The 22,247-nt window shown below is 38.0% G+C and overlaps 1 protein-coding gene across 2 annotated transcripts in view; it reads left to right on the forward strand.

Moving 5' to 3' along the window:
- Positions 1-22,247, forward strand: part of LOC112054788 (visual system homeobox 2-like) — a 136,073-nt gene that overhangs the window by 39,553 nt on the left and 74,273 nt on the right. Inside the window, exon 3 of one of the 2 annotated variants that reach the window (XM_052886086.1) lies at positions 16,113-16,133. The exons of the other annotated variant lie outside the window; for it this stretch is intronic. Coding sequence (XP_052742046.1) covers positions 16,113-16,133 — 21 coding nt within the window. The remainder of the gene's footprint in view (positions 1-16,112; positions 16,134-22,247) is intronic. 2 annotated transcript variants of the gene reach the window in all.

Genomic DNA, 22,247 nt, shown 5'->3' on the forward strand with positions numbered 1-22,247 from the left:
TGAGCTCGTTATGCTTTCGAACAATACTTTATGAGCTTAACAGTATCAGCTGTCTTACAAGCACAAGCTAATAATTATATTGATTACTTTAATATTTGTCTGTTTGAATATTGATTTATTTTCATTTCAGCTTACAAATAGGTATGCATAAAAACTTAGATATTGTAAACACGTATTTGTTTGGTTGCATGGTACAAGAGCAACAAATCGATAATGAAAATAACAATAAACACAATCGATTTTTCAATAGGTATGTTTTTCTTAACCGATGTCTGTATGTGAGGTATGGAGATGAAGACGGCTTCGGTTAACGATTTCCAATTGGCATCGTCCTGAAACAAACACTAAACAATATACATCGCTGCTGATTTAGGAAAGTGGCTGGCGGGGGAGGGGCCCCTCGTGCTCCCCCGCCCGCACCCCCGCGCCCGCCGCCCGCCCCGCCGCCGCTTTGTCTCAGTAATGAATCCGCCAAACGTCAAACGTCACCGCGCCCGCCCCGGCCGATGGCACAGATCACAAGCCAATCTATCCCCCATCGGAAAATCAACTTTACACTTTCCACAGTAGAGCACCCTTTTGTTCTAGCGCCTCGCACGGATACACCCTTTGGGTGGGTGCGGGAAGAGATTTGCTTAGGTAGGACGTGAGGCTTTTGAAAATATCCCGTTAAATGTAAATTAGAGAGGTCGAGAGATACGACTGTGAGTCGAATTACTCAATTACGTGTTCCGCTCCAGTCGGCGAAGCGCGGCGAGCATGTTCGCCGAGCGGGGCGATGCGTGTAGACTGTAGGCCGATTGCTTTTCTTACCTTCTATACAAATAACCTTTGTTATAATTGGACTGGTCGCCTACCGCCCACTTCCGCAGCAGTTGTTGTAAGTGTTATAATGCACAACGTTCAAGTCATTTCAAAACTCATTTGATCACAATTATAACGAAACGGTATTCATTGAAGTAGGTGTAATCTTTATGAGTAGGTACCTACCTACTCATAAAGATTACACCTAATGTGAAATAGGTACCTACCTATTTCACATTAGAAATCATCCTTAACAAGTTAATTTGGTACGTCGAACAACGATAATTATACGGTGAAGGCAATCTTGAATGTCATTTTTCAGGCTCTGCTCCTTCAAATGCTAAAAAGTTTATTTACTACTTTTATTTTTCTGAAACTTATTTATTTATTTATTACTCTACAAAGTGCGTATTGAAAGTAAGCCAAATATAAACTACAGTTGGATTTACAGCGCACTGGTTATTAAACATTATAGTATTATGGAACATAGAAAATTGGTTATGGGTTCTCCATAACAGTTAGGATATAACGCATTTGCCACTACACCATCCTGAGCACTATAGTAGGTACTATTACTACCACACACTATGCATAATGAGCAGCTATATTTTTTGACAAAACACCAGAAGCAAAACTAGCTTATTTTTGTTTATAATATCTGGTAACTAGTAGTAGGTGCTTACTAGTAGGATATTACTGCTAGTTCTAGGTCCCAAGCTGCTGGAATAGCGACCCTGCACTCGAAAACGCAGTGACGGTCGACCTCCCACCAGGTCAGAAAGCGAGTAACAGGAATTCGCTGGATGCAGGCGGCTCACGATCGTGATATTTGGAAGTTCCTACAAAAGACCCATGTCCTGCAGTGGACATCCATCAGCTGATATGATAACTGCTAGTTAGATATGTAAATAGATTCCGAACTTCACTTTATAACATAAATTCTTCTTCAAGCGTATTGTTTCTTCTGCAATAATATTTGTAAAAAACTTTTGCACATAACAATTGAGATTTTTAAACTATGTAATTAAACTACTTATCTCAATATTTTGTTCCAAGTTGAGTTGTTTCCGTGTTTTGTTTGCTACGAGTAGGTACGTGCCAGTCGGCAGTCGATATCGACGTGTGGCATGCGTATTCTGTTCGACTCGACGCAACCCTAGTCGAGTCTGAAAAGCGGTTCGCAGAAAACAAACCACCTGCCCGGCGGGGGCCCGGCACTCGGCAGCCATTTGTAAAAATTGCCTTCGCCGCCATTTCTACGCGGGAATTTCATATTTGGAACGCCGCGGGGAGGAATCCGCGAGTAGATTTGAGTTTTGACATTTTTACCATCATGGCCGCACTTTTTTATTGTTTCTAAAACAAAGAACGCGATGGTCGTTTCGCGTGCCATTGTTTAGAAGGACGCCATTTTTAATTTGGAAATTAGGGGTAAGGGTTGTTCTCGCTATGTACTGCGAACAATGGGCCCATACAAGCACTCGGAGTCAAGCACGCAAGGTCGTCGAGTGCGTCGACTTCATTGGCCAATACATACAATGCTCATGTACTGAAACCAAACTTACACGCGACGTAAGTATAAGACACGGTCAAATGTTGTTATTCTCATCAAATCACAAATAGCACACGGAATCACACTGACGTCGGCATTTTTATTCACGTCGCAGATTTTAGAGTTACCTGAAAGTAACATTTATCTAACAAAACTTGGAAAAGTTAAATAAAAGCTTGCGAAAAGCATTCATTCATAGTCGCAATAGTTTTGCAACCATTAACAAAAATGTTTAGTTTTGTGTGAATTAATTACAATTGATAGTCTGTTGAGATGTAGCAGGTAATGCAAAGGTCAATCGCAAACAAGAGGCTCCACACACAGACACACACACACCCAGTAGACAATAACACCCACAGCAGACAATTTTATAAAATGCGAAAATAACATCTTAGTTTACTTTTATGCTTAAAATTTTGAATCTATTTTCACAGAGACAGTTTATACATTCTTAATATAAATGTAAACAATATATTATACAACTAATTTTGAAGTCCGTTGTTTTAACGTATATATTGTTAACTATAATTTAAAAATGACTTTTGAATGTTTATTTTAGTCCTAGGAATTTTTCATACTGATTGCCAAGATCTAGTCTTGGCAAATTTCATGATTGTTGTTTAAATATTCAGGCACAAAAACTCAATCGATTTTTTTTAGCTTATTGATATTTATGAAGAATCACAAGCAGCAGCATAGTTTTATTCCAAAAGATGTCGGGAACTCAATTCGCCAATTCGTCGTAAAGACAGAGAGTACCTCAATCGACCTAGGTAACTGACGACATTCGCAATCAAAGTGTGACTTCGTATGCGGCGATACATATTCATGCACCAGTGTGTCTCCGCCCGCGTCGTCGCCTGAACTTTGCAACTTTGTATTGCCTGCGCAGATTGAGTCAACTCGACTTCGCACGCCATGAATATGCAGGAAGACGTCTTCGTCAAACTATTGGCAAATATCTCGCATAGGACACATCTTTCGTGGTTACTATACTGAGTTTGTCTATTCTAACGTCTAATCGTTAAAAGTGCGTAGGAATACCTTAGAGTAAAGATGCACTTTTAGGTTCTCGATCGACAGAACTGTCCACAAACAAATAAACAAACCTATTATAATTTTATAACATTAGAGAGGAAACAATTTTTTTCCGACACACTTGGATATTTTCCGCCTGTTATGTGGATACATTTCGGCTGATTCCTTCACGAACTTATCTCTTACGTAATAAGGTTGTAATTGCCTCGCGCGAGGTACATCTCCGGCGCAGTATCGGGTGTCACAGACGCCGCTAAGTGGCGACGCTACAATAACAAGCAATGTATTAGTGTTCACACTTGGAAGTATCGAATGTTGCGTTTGTTTTTATATGACTTTATTATTGAGTTCCGACAAAGCTGTGCGTAACTCGTGACGAGCTCCTTCGCGACACAAAAAGTTCGACTAACTAGCCGATGTTATTACGAGATTCCTCTCAGATGATTAGAACGTTTATAATCTTAGTTTGCGCGAATATTCAATTTATGGGTGAGTCAAATACGAGAAGTCTTCGATCGTCGCTCATGACTATAGTCAGTCCCTAGGAGAGGATTAACGGGTTTTTTGGCAAAAAAGAAAAGTATTGATGATGACTAAAACACGCAGCTAATGTTTTGTCAAACTGAGTTTATTAAAACTACTAAATTTTTGCTACGACATCCGTAGAGTCCAGTCGTGGGTGTACCGTCCCTCAATACACACTCAGCGCGCTATACAATCTTAAGCATCCCTTATTGTATAACGTACAACCGGGAGTTCTATGTAAACTTCCAATTAGTAGCTTAGATTATTAACTATTGTATTTCTGCAACAAAATTCCAATTCGATCATAAAGATCAGAATGAAACTATTTGCAGTAGCGACAGTCTGCGCATGCAAAACAGTTCGCTAATAAACTCTTAACCCCTTGAAAAAAATGAAATATCGCTGAGTATCTGGAGCACAAGTACGATCAATAGACAACACATGAATAGCCACTAGACATCTCAAGTGCTGGTACACTCCACTGTGCAAAGTATGCTAATTTGTATGCCCTAATCGATTGATGACTAATTCCGAGTCATCAGTTCTGCTCGCGGCGCAGTGTGGAGTGTTGACAGCTATTAAAAAGTCAGTGCTAAGCGAAACACTGTGCACACAGCGCCCCCTGTGTGCAAACACGACACACTCGCGGGTAGGATTACAATCGCAGATGTTCTGGCAGACACAGAGCTCCGCTCGCCGCGCGCCGAGCGACTTGCTGACTGGGCTACAACCTTATAGGTCCAGTGGTTAGCCTGTGCAGTTATCTTGAGACCCTGGGTTCGACTCCTGGGTCGGTCTATGTACAATCCTTTCTTTCCTTTCCATTAAAATGTCCGTAGCAGCCGGGAACTTGAATACTTGGTGATTATACTCCCGTGCCTTAGATATCACGTTAAGTTTCCTGCATGATTTATACTCATAGCAAACTTTTATAATTACACATGACACTAAAATCCACCAACCTGACAAATTTAATGAGGTAGTTTTAAATTCTCATTCCCCCTCTCTTTTATGATAATGTTTACATCGCATTGCACCATTAAGAATATGCTGCGATTACTAGACTTGAACATTGGATCACATACTGGGATATCTGCAAACATCAAATCATTAAAACTATCTCTGCATGAAATAATCTCTACATAATAAATGATGCATATATAATACCTAGTATATTGTAAATTAGTAAAAACGACAAATTCGCTTAAAAAATTCTGTGAAACTATTTCTTATTACATCCGCTCTCAATGATAAAATCTGCTTCTCTTAATCTAATTTCAATCTACCACATAAAATCACTACAAGAATTACACATTTTTATGTGAATTGTATTTGTAATTGTAAAAAATAATATTGTATTTTTAAGTTTTCGTCTTTCGAAATCTTATTACAAGCTGTAATATTAAGTATTTGTATGTAGTATATAATTGTATATTAATATTATAATATCTACTGTCTTAGTACCCATATCACAAGCTACTCAGTATGCTTACTTTGGGGCTAGATAGTGATGTGTATTGTTTAAGTATATTTATTTATTTATTTATTATTATTATTAAGGTCACCATGTTTCCATTCTAAGTACTTGAGTCAAGTTATTTACAGTAACCGGATAGTAACGTCAAACAATAATTACTCGCCACTCCAGTAACATTGTCCAGTAACAGTAAACACCGGCTCGCGAGCGCAGACCGTAATCAAATGCCTAATTACCGCGGAGTGCTCGGCAAACATTCGCGCCCACTCGCCGCAGGGTGTGTTACAGAATTCAATTACAAACACTCTGCGATCCGCACTGGATACAGCTCCCGCTCGCGTCACGCCGTACTCACCCTTACTGTCTACGACATACAGTCTAAAATACAGTATAGGGTGCAAACGGATAGGTTTTCACTTGTAACGGTGTGATATTTTTTAGAAATTCAGTGAAATGTTTTTGACGGTGTGCACCACGTGATTTGGTTTTTCAAATTCAGAAATATAACACGTGAGCAGTAAATATATTCTGTTGTAAACTATGTTGTAGAGCTCTTGGTGTATGTGCTCATGTAGAGATGAACTACTCAATATGAATTGAAATATCGTGTCTTTTAAACATTTTAAACAATTAATACACATTAAATTAGTGAGAATTATCCTAAAACTATCATTTGCAAAAATCTGACAAAATACTAGTATAAAAAACATTATCAACATTATGCGACTTGCGAAGCTGAAGTGCCAATAGGCTGGGCACATAGTTCGTAGAGCCTATGGATGTTGGGGTCCCAAGGTGATGAAGTGGCGACCCCGCACCGGAAAGCGCTGTGTTGGTCGACCTCCCACTAGGTGGACTGAGGACATCAAGCGTTGCAGGGAGCCGCTGGATGCTGGCGGCTCGAGACCGTTTTGTTTGGAAGTGCAAGAAACCTATGTCCAGCAGTGGACGTCCATCGGCTGATAATGATGATGACGATGATGCAACATTACGAAGCATAGCAACTGTCGACAGCATAGTAGCCATCCATGGCTATTAGCAGCAGTCAAAGAGTAGCCAAATGAGTAAGCTAGTAAGCTGCCATACACTCGCACCTCGGAATTATATTATTTGCTACACTGCCGGCATGGTGTTCTGATGAGGTTTGGCTTTATGACTCTAAAATCTCTATATCATGACAGTAATATGTTATGAGATAATCTATATGTGTGCGTTATGGAGACAACTTTTTCTGATGATACTCCGAATATGAAATACGGGTTTAAAAAAACCCGTATTTCATATTTAAAACGGGTTTAAAACGTAGATCGAAAAATTTGCCGGATGATGTCACTACGGTTCGTGCACTGTAGCATGGTACAGGTGACAGTTCGTTTCCCTCGTGAAAGTTATCCGCAATTACGTATTATGAACGTCATAAGGCAACTTCACCCGCACCATGCTACATCGCACATAGTTTAGATTGGTTGATTATTTGCGGAGGATATAAATCAATTATTCTATAGCAAATGCTTCAATATCTTGACGTAGATTTCATGTACAAACCAAAATAATTCCCCGTAGCACAAAGAAAAGGGGATTCCTTAAATTAAATTTCCTTCCTTCCTTTCGAGTAGACGTTGCTTGACCAGCGCAAACAATTGATTTTCACCGAATAACATTTATACTGAAACCCATATCACGTTTGGGTATGATTCTTCACTAGAATACCTAGACTTGTATATCTAAGGAGCTCGCGTAGCTCTATGCTACGAAGAGCATAGACTTTTGTAGCACGATTCCATTCGTCTTTTCTTTACACAAACTATCTGAGTCTCATGAATAACTTTAAGTTCTTGATTCATGTTACAACTCGAGATAATTTTTGACTCCTTTAGGTCAGATTTAGGCACCTAATTACAAGCCTAATTACTAACTAAAAGCATTGGTAACTAGCAGGAAAACATAGATAAGTCGTAACGATGCTGGATGTTGGGTGGAAGTATCCAGCTCCATACCGTTCATTCATCCTCCATGGACCCTATATGTTGTGCTACAATCTAGTATTAACGTCAATTTATCATAAAATATTAAATCAAGTAATTTTCAACAGTAAAAAAGAAACTTCAACGTTACATATAGTCGTAACGAAGCTATCAGTAAAGGTAGGCATAAACACGAGTCGATATAACCTCAAAGCCTACAGGCGAAACGATCAATTCCTCTACACAACGAGCCTACAAAAATACTTTACGATTACCCCCCTCCCCTTTCCCCGACCCCTCTCCAGGCCACTGATCGAATAATGAATTAAGTGCCGATCATGCCGGAAAATTTGCCGTTCGCCACTCGAAACTACACCTTATCCCCTCGAAATAGAGTGCAGGATGGGTGTATTATTAGGTGGAGGAAGATTTCCTCGAAGGAACACGCCATTAGCAATGATAATAGGTAGTGTCCCGTCGCTAAGTGCCAGCTCATTACCCGCGCCTTCGACGGCGGCTATCAAACTGACGGCATACATATTAACGACGTCCTTGCCTCAAAGACATCCCCGAGGTGTCTCTGTTGTGATAACGTCGTGGTACATTGTACTCGCATTTGCGGCTTCGACCAACAATCTAATGACGTGGATACCACTTGCTATAACCGCTTAAATATAAAAGCAGTGGTCTATGGGAGACGCTGAAATACTTAAATTATTTAGGAGGATTTTAGGCAAGGGCATCTCAGTCCCATCCAAATCCTCATTGCTTACCATCAGGCATGATTGTAGAAAACACTCCGATTGACCACAACAGCTTTTCTTGATGCTAATAGCTGATGAAGCACACCCGACGTTAAGTGACAAATCATAGCCAACAACACACCACTTCGCACGATAGTACGAGTATAGGAGCATATATTAGGTATCCTATAATGCGCCTGTAAATCTGTGATTTATTGTCCAACTGAAAGAGTTAATTTCCATCAGGCGTTTCTTTTTTTACTCAACTTTGTTAGTAGCACTGTCCACTACTCTGCCGCCGTTTAATAAGACAATCTACCAAAAGAGTCGGCAGAAAACTTTTTGGTCAATAACAACAATAATTGGTTTATTTTGCTGTTCTCCGCGAATAATCGAAGCCAATCGAAAATTTCACCCAGATTCAAACCCGACAGAAAATCATCTAAGTACGTTTCACTCCGAGGAGCTTCCTCTGGATATGTTGACTCCACAATGTTCAATTGCGTATTGAACGCTATTATTTTCTGTTAGGTAAGTAACTTATTTTCTCTCGGATCTGGGTGATGTTGTCATTTCGACTAATTTTTTATTTCGATTCGGTTTTTAACAAGAAGAAGTAGCAGTTATTCTTAAAATAACACCTTACTGAATTCTTTATTTAATTATGGAGTCGAATACAAGAATAGTTACATCTAATACAATTCCATTTGTCTGTAAAACAATTTCAACAAAAAAGGTATAATTTGCTCACAAAGGCGGGGTTTGGACCAAACTGACAATCATCTCGCACCGACTGCTCGCCTCGTGGGCGGCGGAGCGGCAAAATATAATGGCTGGATAATAACATTATAGCTTTCTTGTAGCGGGGCGAGGGGCGCGGGCTGGAGTGGAGAGGTACCACACATACAGTGAGGAATACTGTACCTACCGGTACCGGTATAGTATACTCATAGTCAGTTTTATAGTCCCAAGGACTATAATTAGTCCCAGGTACACTTAGTTTTTCTTGGTCAAATATATATGTGATGTTTATGAGTTGGCAGTCAAAATTATGAACATATAGTTTTCTTTCAAAGCCATTATACGACTTTGATGGGATCGATAACAAATATGCCTGAAAGTTCTCTGTCAAGGTTATCACTACAGATTTTAAATATCCATTCTGCATTTTATAAGGTTGATTAGTTCTGTATGTAGTTCCAAATCCCGTAGGAATACTTGACTAAAATATAACTTTTAACACTCATAAATAATTTTTTTCATTTTCTATTCATCATTTCATCATTATCAACCCATACTCGGCACACTGCTGAGCTCGAGTCTTCTCTCAGAATGAGAACTAAATGTGGTGGACTATTGCCTAATGGCCAATAGTCCACCACGCTGGCCCAATGCGGATTGGCAGACTTCACACACGTAGAGAATTAAGAAAATTCTCTGGTATGCAGGTTTCCTCACGATGTTTTTCCATCACCGTTTGAGACACGTGATATAATGTACACAACTGAAAAGTTTTAGGTGCATACCCTGGACCGGATTTGTGCCCACATCCTATAGAATCGGAGGCAGAGGTCATATCCACTGGGCTATCACGGCTCTCAAAAATAAGAGATTTTTAGTATTAAGAGAATTTTCAAAATTACTTCAGTATATCCTGTGATTAGCCCCCAAAAACTTACAATAAACTCTTTATAATAACAGTAAAGAATATAGACATAGACTGATATAAGTAAATAATATTTAAGAACAGGTTAATGACTTGACCCCAATAGCTGATATGGCAGACTGTGAAGAGGTTATTTGTAGCAATAATAAGATGGCGAACGCCCCCTAGTGTGGGTCACAGTCACCGGCAGGGGAAGTCGGTGTCAAGGGCCTTCAATTAGTCGTAGATGCCAAAATTTCAGTGGATGTAAGTGCACAGCCGCTTCGAGCGCCGTAATTGGGTCCTGGGCTGTACTGACAAAAACATTTGTTCGACTTTTTCTCTATGATTCTAGTTTTTAACCCGTAAAAGAGGGGTGTCTGTTTTTCTGCTAGTTCTCAGATAAATAGGCTTATTTGAATGCGTCTTTTTCATGTAAAGTTAAATTGAAACCATGTACATTGATATTGGATACGCTTTAGAAGATCTGATCAGAAATTTTCATTATGTTGAAATTAATTTCTAACATAATAACATAAAAATTACGACTGATACGAATCTTGAAATTAACAGATAAGGGTATAAAATGTGAAATGTGTTTAATATCTGGGGTAACCTTACTTTGTTGTTAATATTGACAGTGTCTATTGATAATGAGCAGCTTCCATAAAGCTTCTTAAAATCATAGTACAAGTAGGTACACGTAGGTGTATGACTTATAGACCCTTACCGTTCTTCACTATCAATATATTGACAATAACATTGATCATATAAAGGGGATCATATAGAGTAAAGCGGATGAAACCCATCCCCAGAGCTAGTTTATTAACATAGTGAAACATTCGCTTAGAGCGCGGCCAGCGGCTCGCAGCAGCAAGTTTACATCATTACGGAACAACAATATCATTTTCAAAAAACGGTCGCGTTAACGAGCCCCCAGCGACCTCCCCCCCCCCGCGCCACTCGCGCCCTCCTAGCACAAGAGCTTGTGGAAAATTTTCACAACAAACTTAAACCAACGACTTTTTTTTCACTTTACATTTATTCATATATGGCAACGAAGTAAGATTATTACACATTATATTTTTTATTTATTTTTAAACTAACACAGCAGAAAGTAAACTCTAGACATTTGTAATTGAAGTCCGATCCCTTTGCCGTTGACCCGTCACAAATTAAATAATTATGTTATTTTCTAATTCTTATGGAATAAATTCACAGTGAATTTAATTTTTACATGTCATGATTTTTTTGGCACTATAAAAAATCTACAATACCTATATATCCATTTTTTTATTATTGCCTGATTATAAATACTACTCATACCTACCTATTCAAGAGAAATTATTTACAAATGCCGCGGAAACCATGAACTTTCCGGGATGAAAGTAGACCAGTTTCTGCTCCAAGGTCTAATTTATACCAAATTTCAACCAAATCTATTCAATGATTTAGCTGTGAAAAAGTAATAGGTAGACAGACAGATGTCCGAACTTTTGCATTTATAAAATTAGTGTAGATACCATATTTGGGAACGCCCTTTTAATTTAATGTTAATTTTAGTATAGGTAAACGAAACTGCTTTCGTTTGCAACATGGTCTGGTTTTATTTTTCTATTATGGCTATAAGATGAGTTTGTATAGATCGCGTCCCCGTTTGCGCCGGCAGCTCTTGGCGCTCGCCGCCCTCGGGAGCGGAGTGCGTATTACAGTAATGTGCTAACGCGCAAACAACGTCATTGTAGCGTTAAGACGTCACGAACTACGTCACATGCCCACCAGTCGCAGGTGTTGGTCACTAATACTTTTCAAGTGAAAACTTTACTTTTTTAAGAATATTTGCCATATCTTTTCCTCCAACTAGTCGGGAAATTAGAAACTAGAAAGTATTAGGAGTGGGTACGACAATAGACCAACGGGGCGGGGATCGAACCACCACCCCTCGGTGATGAGTCCGGCTCTTACCTTTGAGCTATTGAGAAGCGTCAGTCGTATCGTGAAGTCGCCAGGAGTGGCAAACTAACAAAATTCCTAAGACCCTCAGTCAGTAGGGGCGCCCAGCCCACCAAGCTATGCCTTAGAAGTAGATAATCTAATATTTAAAAAAAAATCCGATAGTAGTTACGCCACAGGTGTCCAGACATTTACATTCGTGGTGAACTCTCACCACACACACGTATTTTCTTGAATGATGTCTGGCGAAGTGTTGCCGCAGGAAACTGTCAGGAAACTAAAGCCATGAATGTCTCACATTACCTCAAAGAAAATATAATATCAAACCACTTTATACTTTGTCGAAGTTTGTTACTTCCTATAATTGTTATACTTCTAAGTAATTTAAAGTCCACAGTTACCTATCTACAGTGTGAAATAATGAACTTTCAGCTTTTATAAAAAGTTAAAGTTCTGATCGTAACGTCATGATCTTAGACTTATACCTATAATTTGCTTGTGATATCACCAACATAAACTGTAACAGAGCGATATCGTACAAATATGCAGCAAGTAATTCCATCAAAAAGCCTTGTATACATAGAGATAGATAGATGGAGAAGTTTTTTTTTTTTTGATTTTTAAATGTCTTTATTATATAATATATTGTAATAGTGTTGTTAGAACAATAGACTTATAAAAATTTGTTATTGCTAACATAGAGAAAAACTTTCATTATTATCAATGTTTTTAAAGGCAGGGCCAGGCCTGGCATCCCACCACGGAGAACACCACGAGGCCTTAGGGTGATAATATTGAATTCTTTAACTATCACTGAATGGTCATGATAATGACTGCTCGTGCTCTTCAAGGCACGGGAGTGTATGTAGCTAAAAATGTGTACAGATAGTAGATAGAAAAACTCAGTATTACATAAAAGCTTTATTACTGACAAAACAAAAGTGCTTACTAAAAGAACCACTAAAATAGAATAGTGATGTAATAATCACTCAACTCTCTCATAATAAGGCGTATCTCCGCCGCCGCTCATCACGTAAGGACCAATAACGTAACAAAGACTGTAATTAACGACAAGTGTTGCGTGTGCGCACACACAACACACATGAGTCTGTGTATGTGTGTATGTATGTGTGCGCGCTAATTGAGTTGCATTGTCTTATGTTACAAACACATGGTCACGTGTAGGGTCGCCATATTGTAAGCAGACTGTAGGAAACGGTCACCCACAATTTTAAACACATTGACTTGTAGTGAGGTACGAGTACAGTTATTCTATCGCGTAGTAAGTGGACAGCTGAAATACCAATAGAAAGCTGAATATCAATAAGTGAAGTGAACAAAATAAAAAACTTCACGACAGAAATGCATTGTTAGCTTATAGACAGGAGGGGGTATGTACTAACAAACTGTATGTCTTAACATGAACAGAACAAACTGAATAGGGTAGTTGACACTTTTTTTAAATGGCCTTAAATTGTTCATTATCGTTCTACTTAGATTTAGGTCCTAGATTAAAAAAATATATCACATTTGTTTGTGACGTGAATAATGAAAATTTTAATTTTTAAGTATATTATTTTGTCAATACGAACCAAAACGCCTGTCAGCCAAGACGGTCAATATTTTTTTAATTGTTTCATGACGTAACGTTATCAAATCCTTTACAAACGGAGCGTTTGACGAAAATATTAGTTAACAATTAATTTGACGTTTAGTAAATCAAGTAACATTGTGACGTCACAAAATGGACGACAGCATTTTTAACGATTGAAAAAAAAATACATGATTTTTAAATTCAGTTTTTTAAGAAATACTTAACTTTTTAATTAGTAACGATATATTTCGGACCCTTATTCCATGTACAACACTTATTAATATTGTTTATATTAAAATTGATTTGTGTCAACTATCCTATTGCTGTACCTTCCTACATTTTTGAAACAACTTCATAATTTAAATTTGAACTATAGGTACGGCGCTGTACAGACGTATCTGAGATGTAGCAGTCCCAAGAACAAACGGGACACTCCTCGAAAATACTTACAGATGGAGCCTCTATCAGCGCGGTGACGTCACGACACGCACAGTAAACAAGCTTCTCTCACAACAAATAGATAATTCGTTAACAAGTACTCGCCTCGTTAGTGGCTATCACCGATGTTGTAATTACTGCGCATTGTCGCCTACAGTTGCGCAAAACAACTGGTTTATAACTGAAGTAAATTAATTATTGCATGTAAACATACGTAGGTAGGTATAAGCTCATAATTTTATTTTCAAATAATGTTAACCTTGAAATCTATTGCCATAGTCACGTTCTTAATTTTCACCTACCTACAATATACAAATTACTGCTGGACTGTTCCAGGTTAGCTGTGGGTTGGTGGGTTCCTACTTACCTACGTCTGTTATGAGTATAGAATGTTTTTCCCTACTTTTCTCTTTTACGTTTCAAGATTTGTATTTATATTTTTATTGTTCTAAGATCGATGATTAGATTAATCATGTCGATAGATATCACGTCATCTTTAACTACTTATGTGATTCGTCGGGTAGTTGCGACAGTGATTGTACCATTATTTTGTAGTAGAGGAAACACCTCGAACAGGTGCCAGGACTTGTGACCTTGAGAGTAGGTTTAAATGATCCTTTCGGAATGCATATACATTCACTCTCCCTTCCCGACATGTTCTCCATGCTCTTACTAAACAAATTATGATAAACAATCATTACAATACAACATTGATGCACAAATTCACTAAAGCGACTGGCAGCGTGACAGTGTCTAGGCTGCCTAACAAACAACTGGGCTCAAATCAAATACCCTCTTATTTACCAACAAAATACGTTAGCGGTACTTCGAGGATCGAAAAAGGAATTTATTTTATTTCTATTTAATTAAATTCAATGTTAGAATTTAAATTACAATTAAAAACTCATTACTAATTAAATTACTGATCCTAATCTATAATGATAGAGAATGATTTATTTAATTTCCAACTTATTAATCGGGTCAAACTGACTTGACCCGAATAAACATAGTTTGGCGATGGAAGGGGTGCAGGTTGCGTCGGCGATCTACGTAGGGCTGCTATACGTGCCACTTTAAACTCTTGCTACAGAAATAATGATTAAGTACCTACTTGAAACTTCTGCTTTGATTACAAATCACGACATCAAATCACAAACTTAGACATGTGTTTATCAATATTACGATTACGTGCGTCGTTGTCGCTCACTTGCCGCGCGACGACCACGTCGCGTACGGCGCGCACGACGCGCACGACGCGCACGACGCGCGACCACAATACGGCGGCGCACAATCAGCGCTTTGTGCGCTTTTGCTCCATTTTCCTCACGCCCGGCGTGTGAACGTAACGCGATCTGCGCCGTGCCCTCCGCACTCCTTTTATTGCGCTGCGCCTTGCGAGAGCTTTTATGAGTGCTCTATTAGTTAGAAAAATAAATAAACATTAACGCTATTGTTTTCTAACAGCGAAATTTATAAACAATACAACTGAACATATCACATCACATCTCACTGATATCATAAAGGCGAAAGCTTGTTTGTAAGTGTGTGTAATTTGTTACTCATTCAAGCCTTCGAAAAACACTATTTAATTTGAAAGTTCAAGGGTCTCTAGCGAAGAGTTGCCATGAAGCCAAGAGTCTGGCAAATGGGGATATCATTTCTCATATCATGCCGCGGAAAACATGAAAAAATTACACTTTATATTTAGACGGTTGAGGGTCCGGATCCTTAAAACATGCTACCTCCCAAAGCCACCACGGTCCAAACTAATTGGCTACCGTAGGTACTTACTCATGGTAGGAGCATGAACTGACATTCAGCTTTTATAAAATGACGAGTGTCTGGGATTCACGGGCTTTTGGTCTATTAAGTACTCGTGTGATTGTATAAATAACTTTCATCAGCTTCTTACATCCTCTGCTTTTCTGCTACGGCCCTGATTTTTGGTCTTGATAATTATGTACATGGCTTACAACTATTATTACCTACCACTCACAACTTCCGAGGGTACAGAAAATAATTAGTAACCAAGTACTTAAATAATGTTTACGTGTATGAAAATCTAAATTTTTTGTTTAATTTTCTAAAATTCTAGTTGAAACCTGACAAGCTACTTTGGGGCTTATTTGAGACAAAATTACAGTTAAAGAATAAATTTCTAAAAAAATGGTTTTAATTAGTTATTTCCATACCCACTTGAGTAGTCAAAGTTGAACTAATAATATCTTGATAAAGTTCAGGTAAAAGGTCGGTATGTTACAACCAAATGTTTCAGTACAGTATGCGGATACGTATACCTACTGCTCTGAAACCGACAGTTCTGCTAAACTGTACAATATTTTAATTTGATTATTTTTTGTTTGTTTCATGTAAACGTAGCCGTTCGACAGTTTTATTCAGGTAAATGAATTTCATTTAATTACTGCAGCTAAGAACGGTCAAAAAAGTAACTCGTCTTCATTCATTAACTAGAGGACCTCTATTGACCTAACCTAATTTTAAAGTAATGGTACTTCTTTTCTAGTCTAGTGAAATTAGTTTCTACTAAGAGCCTCTGATCTGCCAACAATAATGCTAGACTTACGTGAAATCCAGACTTTTTTATTTTTATACATTAGAGATTAGTCTACTAAATTAATTACTTAATTAGCTTAGGTCTATTTAGTAGGAAGTAATAGAACACAAAAGGTATGCATAAATGATTCAAAGTCTCGCGGTTTTTCTAACACAATGGGCGTCCCACGGGGTTCAATTCTGGGTCCTTTTCTATTCCTAGTGTACATAAACGATTTACCACACCATGTTAGCGGCATCTGTGAGATAGTACTGTTTGCTGACGACACATCCCTAATTTTTAAGAGTGACAGAAGTAAAGATAATTCCGACGATGTAAACCGTGCCATATCGCATGTGTCGCATTGGTTCACTGTTAACAACTTACTTTTAAATGCAAAGAAAACTAAATGTATTGAGTTTTCATTACCAAATGTTATAAAATTAGATAAGTCTATAATGATCAATGGTGAAACACTAGAAATAGAGAATTCCACAGTTTTCCTGGGAGTGACCTTGGATTCTAAACTTCAGTGGGGTGCTCATATAGAAAAACTGTCAGGTAAACTCAGCTCAGCTGCTTTTGCAGTGAGAAAAATAAGACAGTTTACTGATGTTGATACAGCTAGACTTGTTTATTTTGCGTACTTTCACAGCGTAATGTCTTACGGTATTTTGTTGTGGGGCAAGGCTGCTGATATACATTCTATATTTGTACTTCAAAAAAGAGCAATTCGAGCAATATATCAACTAAAATCACGCGAGTCCCTTCGTCAAAAGTTTAAAGAAATAGGCATTTTAACAGTAGCCTGTCAGTATATATATAACAGTATAGTTTATGTGAGACAAAATATTAATTTGTACAAACGAAAAGGAGATCTAAACCCACGTCTTACTAGACACGGGCATAAGTTAGTTATTTCTGCATATCGTCTCCAAAGAGTTAAAAAATCTTTTGTGGGTTTGGGTGTACTCTTCTATAACAAGATCCCCAAGACTGTGATGGACTTGCCAATGCACAACTTTAAGCAATGTGTTAAAAAACATTTACTTAGTCAAGGTTACTACACTATTGATGAGTTCCTTAACGACAAAGGTGCATGGAGGCCATTGGATCAGCTTCCACCTTCACACAGGAAATAAAACTATAAGAAATTGTAATTTAATTGTTATCAAATGTAAATTGTAATACTGTATGACTTTTTCAAAAGAGCAACTGTTGAGTTTCTTGCCGGTATCTTCTCAGCAGAACCTGCCTTCCGAACCGGTGGTAGAATCTTTACAAATAGTCAACTGACGTGTCAAAAGTGCTTGTAAACTGAGCCTACTTGAAATAAATGAATTTTGAATTTTTTTGAATTTAATAGTCTTTTTGCCTATGTCTACCGCAGGTTAGGTTAGTAGCTCTTTTTCTATTTCATTGTGTCGAAAAATAGTATCGTTATCTACCTATCCGATGAATTATAAGTTATGGTTTCCACTTAACATCGGCTTGCATTGCGACTTGTTCGGTCAACCATTGCAATTAAATAATTTTCAAAATGAACTTTTTGGGACATCTAACTTTAGCTAACCTTAAAGATGTGCACAAGGAATTTCAGGCACTAAACAAAAAAATTATACAAAATCGAAAATTCCTTTTCTAATACAGGTTCGTGATGTCTTCAGGCATTTTGCATCTATGAATTACACGCCACTGTAACCTCTATAATGCGAGGATACAGGATAAGTAAAAAATGTGAGCACCAAGCAACCGAACACTTGACAATTTAAAAAATAAGTAGCAGGGAATTTGCTCCAGACGTTTCGCCGAGCGTCCTCAAGAGTCGGCAAGCGTCTAATGCCTTTGTGCTGAGCGGGATTGGCTGCCGGAGGTGTGCGGGTGCTGTGCTAATTGGGCTCCGAATAATCTTTTACATTCATTCTAAAATACCCTCAATTCAACTTACCATGTCCTCCCAACCGAGTTTCTCTTCAATCAATTTTCTCTCATGAGCCATTTATGTAACAAATGCACAGATGTATGTGTACCAAGTTGCCAACACAGGTGCACTATTCCCTCTCTCTCAGAATCTTGTCTTGAGCAGTTTAGCAGATAGTGCACAAGTGTGCACATAACAAAGCAGCATTTTCTATTTCCTTACAAGGTGCCACGAATATAATCGCTGATCCTGGTATATCCACATGCTCTACGATGCACGAAGATGTGACCGACTGTTGAAAGCTAGCTTGTTAGGTATTGAAATTGTCCTCAAACCATATAAATAAATATTGGAGTTTTACTAAATATATATTTGCTCTTGCTAACAGAATATAAATTATTTAAAAACGCTTCATACTAAGTAGAATGCGGAACCCTAACAAGGTTCATCGCTGCACCGCGGAAGCAGGCAAATCAAATATTAGCCCGCGATGACAAAATTGTCGCACGTGGTGGGTGTTAATTGCGCGCCGCGGGCAATTCTTACAGCCGATGCTTATTTATAAGCCGACTTATTTATTAGGCTAACGGTGAACACTGACAAACTGATTCACTATTTTAACACTTTTGTGTTAAAATAGCACGCGGTGTTAAAATAAGAGTAATAGAAATAAAATATTATATTAGTAATATATCTAACATAGTAAGTACGTAAACAATTACAAATTTACGAGTTCTTCCATAGGAGTTAGTTACTTTTATTGAATCAATAAAACCCTAATAAACTCAAAGAATCTTTATTTCTCTTAAAGAATTTACATTCACTTACAGAGAAACAACTATAAATAAATCTTATTAACTATTTTACAATCAGCTGAAAGCAAACAATTTTTTTCGTTCTACCTACAGAAATGTTCGATGTTCGGTGCGAAATCGTTACCACAGTGTAAGTGTTAGTCGTAATACCACTGTATGTATTTTCTTAATTTAATTTTAAATGTGTTTAACGATTTGGCATTCTTTACATCCACAGGTAATTTATTATAAATTTGAACGCCTTCAAATTTTATATGTCTCTTACCGAGACAAGTCCTTTGATGCGGTAACAAAATATGATCCTTTCTACGGCTGATTCGACTCTGCACCTGATGTACTTTTGTAAAAGTAATATGTGTGTGAATTGTTTTATTAAGAATTTTTCTTATTAATATACAAGTATAGTAGGCATGTAATTGTTTGATATTCACGATGTCTGTATTTTTTTACAATTTGGATGTAGGAGTTAGGTAGTCATAATTAAATAACATTTTGATTATTTTGTTTTGAGAAATTTGTAGGTCTTTAAGACTTGTCTTCTTTAAAGTTCGTCCATCATACATAATGGCAACACTCCTCTAGCATTGTTTATAAAATTAAGATTGTTTTATAAGTATGATAGAGCGATGAGTGTGTAGGAAGTGGATGCCAGTGACGCCTGCCGGTGATCATCCATCGCGTTGTAATCACGTTTCTCGCTCGTGTGGCGTTTCCTTGAAACCTACCCACCTCCTTGTTATGTGTTCCGTATCCTTTTAAGAGATGTTTAAAATGGATTGAAAGAGATGTTGCAATGAAGAGATTCAGCTATGCTAAGGTTTTATAATCGGTTGTCGGTTTGTCATTTAATAAATCAAATAAATTTCTTGAGTTTTTTATTTCGCAAATGCGTATTCTTAGGTTTGCATTAGGCGCCATTGAACCACGTTTCGAGCTTATTTATATTACAAGTAATGTTACATTACTTATTAAAAGTTAGCCGTTTTCAAAAATAACATAGTTGAAGCAGTAAAATAGCTATTATTAAATGGTTCGGAATGAAGATGGTTCTGCCTCTTGCCGATACTTGTGAGGTAAATAAATAAATATACCTGTTGTACGTACAGACGATTTAAAAGCCAAGTAGGTTTCTACTGTTTCGAATAGCCTCATAGCAATTCAAAACGAAAAATCACAATTCATTTATTTCAAGTAGGTAGGTATTAGGCTTAGTTTACAAGCACTTTTAAAAGGTGAAGTTTGACTATCCGTAGACTCCACCACTGGTTCGGAAGGTAGATTGTGCTAACGACAAAATAGTTGATGTAAAAACCATAATATGATTGCATACTCAACACCCATCGTTTCAAGGCGTTCGTTCCCGACAAAATAGCGATGTTGCTCGGTGCTTATACTGTTCTAACAAATCGTAGGTAGGTACCAACTACATATATTCTACATCGTGGTTAATCTCCCGCCACTCGGCTAATAAAAACCCATTTCCATTTGCATGCAATTTGCCGGCTGCGATGTCACCGCGCGCGCGAGGCGCTAACGCAATCTTGCGCTGATCTCGCGCAAATTGGCAATTGCCGGCGCGACGCGATTGGCCCAATAACGCGATGAGCAAGCCCCGCTGCCTCTATACGATATATTTATTATATTTGCGACACGGGATTGCCTCTATTCGACAGCTTTGTGTGGCAATTTCCGATATTTTTTGGTGGCTCGTGGCAAACACAAAATTCTGTATTTTGTATTTTATACACATGACAAATACGTAGCTACGCATAATGAAAACTTGGCTCAGGGCAGGGCATAGGGGGGCACCAAAGACGACCCAGAAAAAGAAACAGCGCATGAAAGTCAACTCGTTCAAAATCAATGCAATTTGAAATATAAGTATCTTGTCTTTATAATACCTGATAATAGGTTCTCAAAATTCAGGCTTCTAGTTTCATCCACAACGTATTTATAAGGGGTCGAAAATGGCTTGAATTTCTTCAAGAAAAGTATCTATCGTAGGTATGTGGCTCTTGTTTTTTTTCCTCGACTTGCGGGGGTCCCCAGATTTCAAAACCGTTTTAAATGGCGTTGATTATATATTCTACTTAAGGTAGGTACGTATCTATATACCACATTTTTTGATTAACTCTTTGTAGTTTACTTATGGATATGGGGGCCCATAGGGTAACATTGCTTAGAGCATCAAATTATCTTAATCCGGCACTGCTCGTACTTAACAATTCATTATCGAACGTTCGTTTGAATGTGTATTTAACATGTGTCTACGAAGAGCTTTCCGTTACCTAGCGACATCTACCGGGCTATGTTGAAACAATAGGCAATACGTGCACAGCAAACAGTACATCGAATGAAGAACCACCTCCTTTTTAAGGCGGTCAATAAAACTGTTTAAAATATCACGGGCCGGCCATTACGTAAAACGTAACACGAAAACCGATGGTTAATGTATGCGGCACCACGGACCGACGCCGCAATGTAAAATACACTTTATTGTTAGGTAGGAGGACTTAATTTCGTTTGGGTAGTTTGCACAATGCGAATGGAAGGGCCCTCCCTAAGGCCGAGGAGAGAAAAATATGACTCTCGTGGAAGGAAAGCTACTTCTGCTGGAGAGCGCGCTGCCATTTTAGGCGCCTCGCACACGGGCAGATTTTACTTTTTTATTTTTTCATTGCTTACCTATCTATTACAAAAATAGATAAAAGGTAAATAGGCTTTATAGACCCGTGAAAGTTGCAATTTTCAACGATTATATTAACTTCTTTTTAAGTAATACAATATTTGTCATTCTTTTAGATACGTCTATCTGTAGGTATATATCGAGTGGAGTAAGTAGTTAAACGGGCTTGGCTCGGCCTCTCGGCGATCAATCCTCGGTGCTTTTTGGTTAAGAAACGGGCCCTTAGCCGAGGAGTTGTTGAGGTTTTGCTGTGTGAGTAATGAGTATACATGCAAGCGTTTGAAACGTCAACATTGTTTGGTTTCAGAGCCTGAATATTTAGATTTCATGGGTTTTAGTCCCGTTCTTGGAGTATTGTCATTATACCCTGTGCTCACTACAGATTTACGATAATTGGAAAGGAAAGGGAATATAGGACATATTCTAAAGATGGAAAATATTCTTATTGAAAAGTTTTATTATTGAAAGAATTTCAACTATTAGTAGAATTTAGTTAAATAGAAAAACAGAAACACATGCCATAGTCATTAATATCCTT

This window comes from Bicyclus anynana, chromosome 16 (genome assembly GCF_947172395.1).
Source record: "Bicyclus anynana chromosome 16, ilBicAnyn1.1, whole genome shotgun sequence".
NCBI classification, from domain to species: Eukaryota; Metazoa; Arthropoda; class Insecta; order Lepidoptera; family Nymphalidae; genus Bicyclus; species Bicyclus anynana.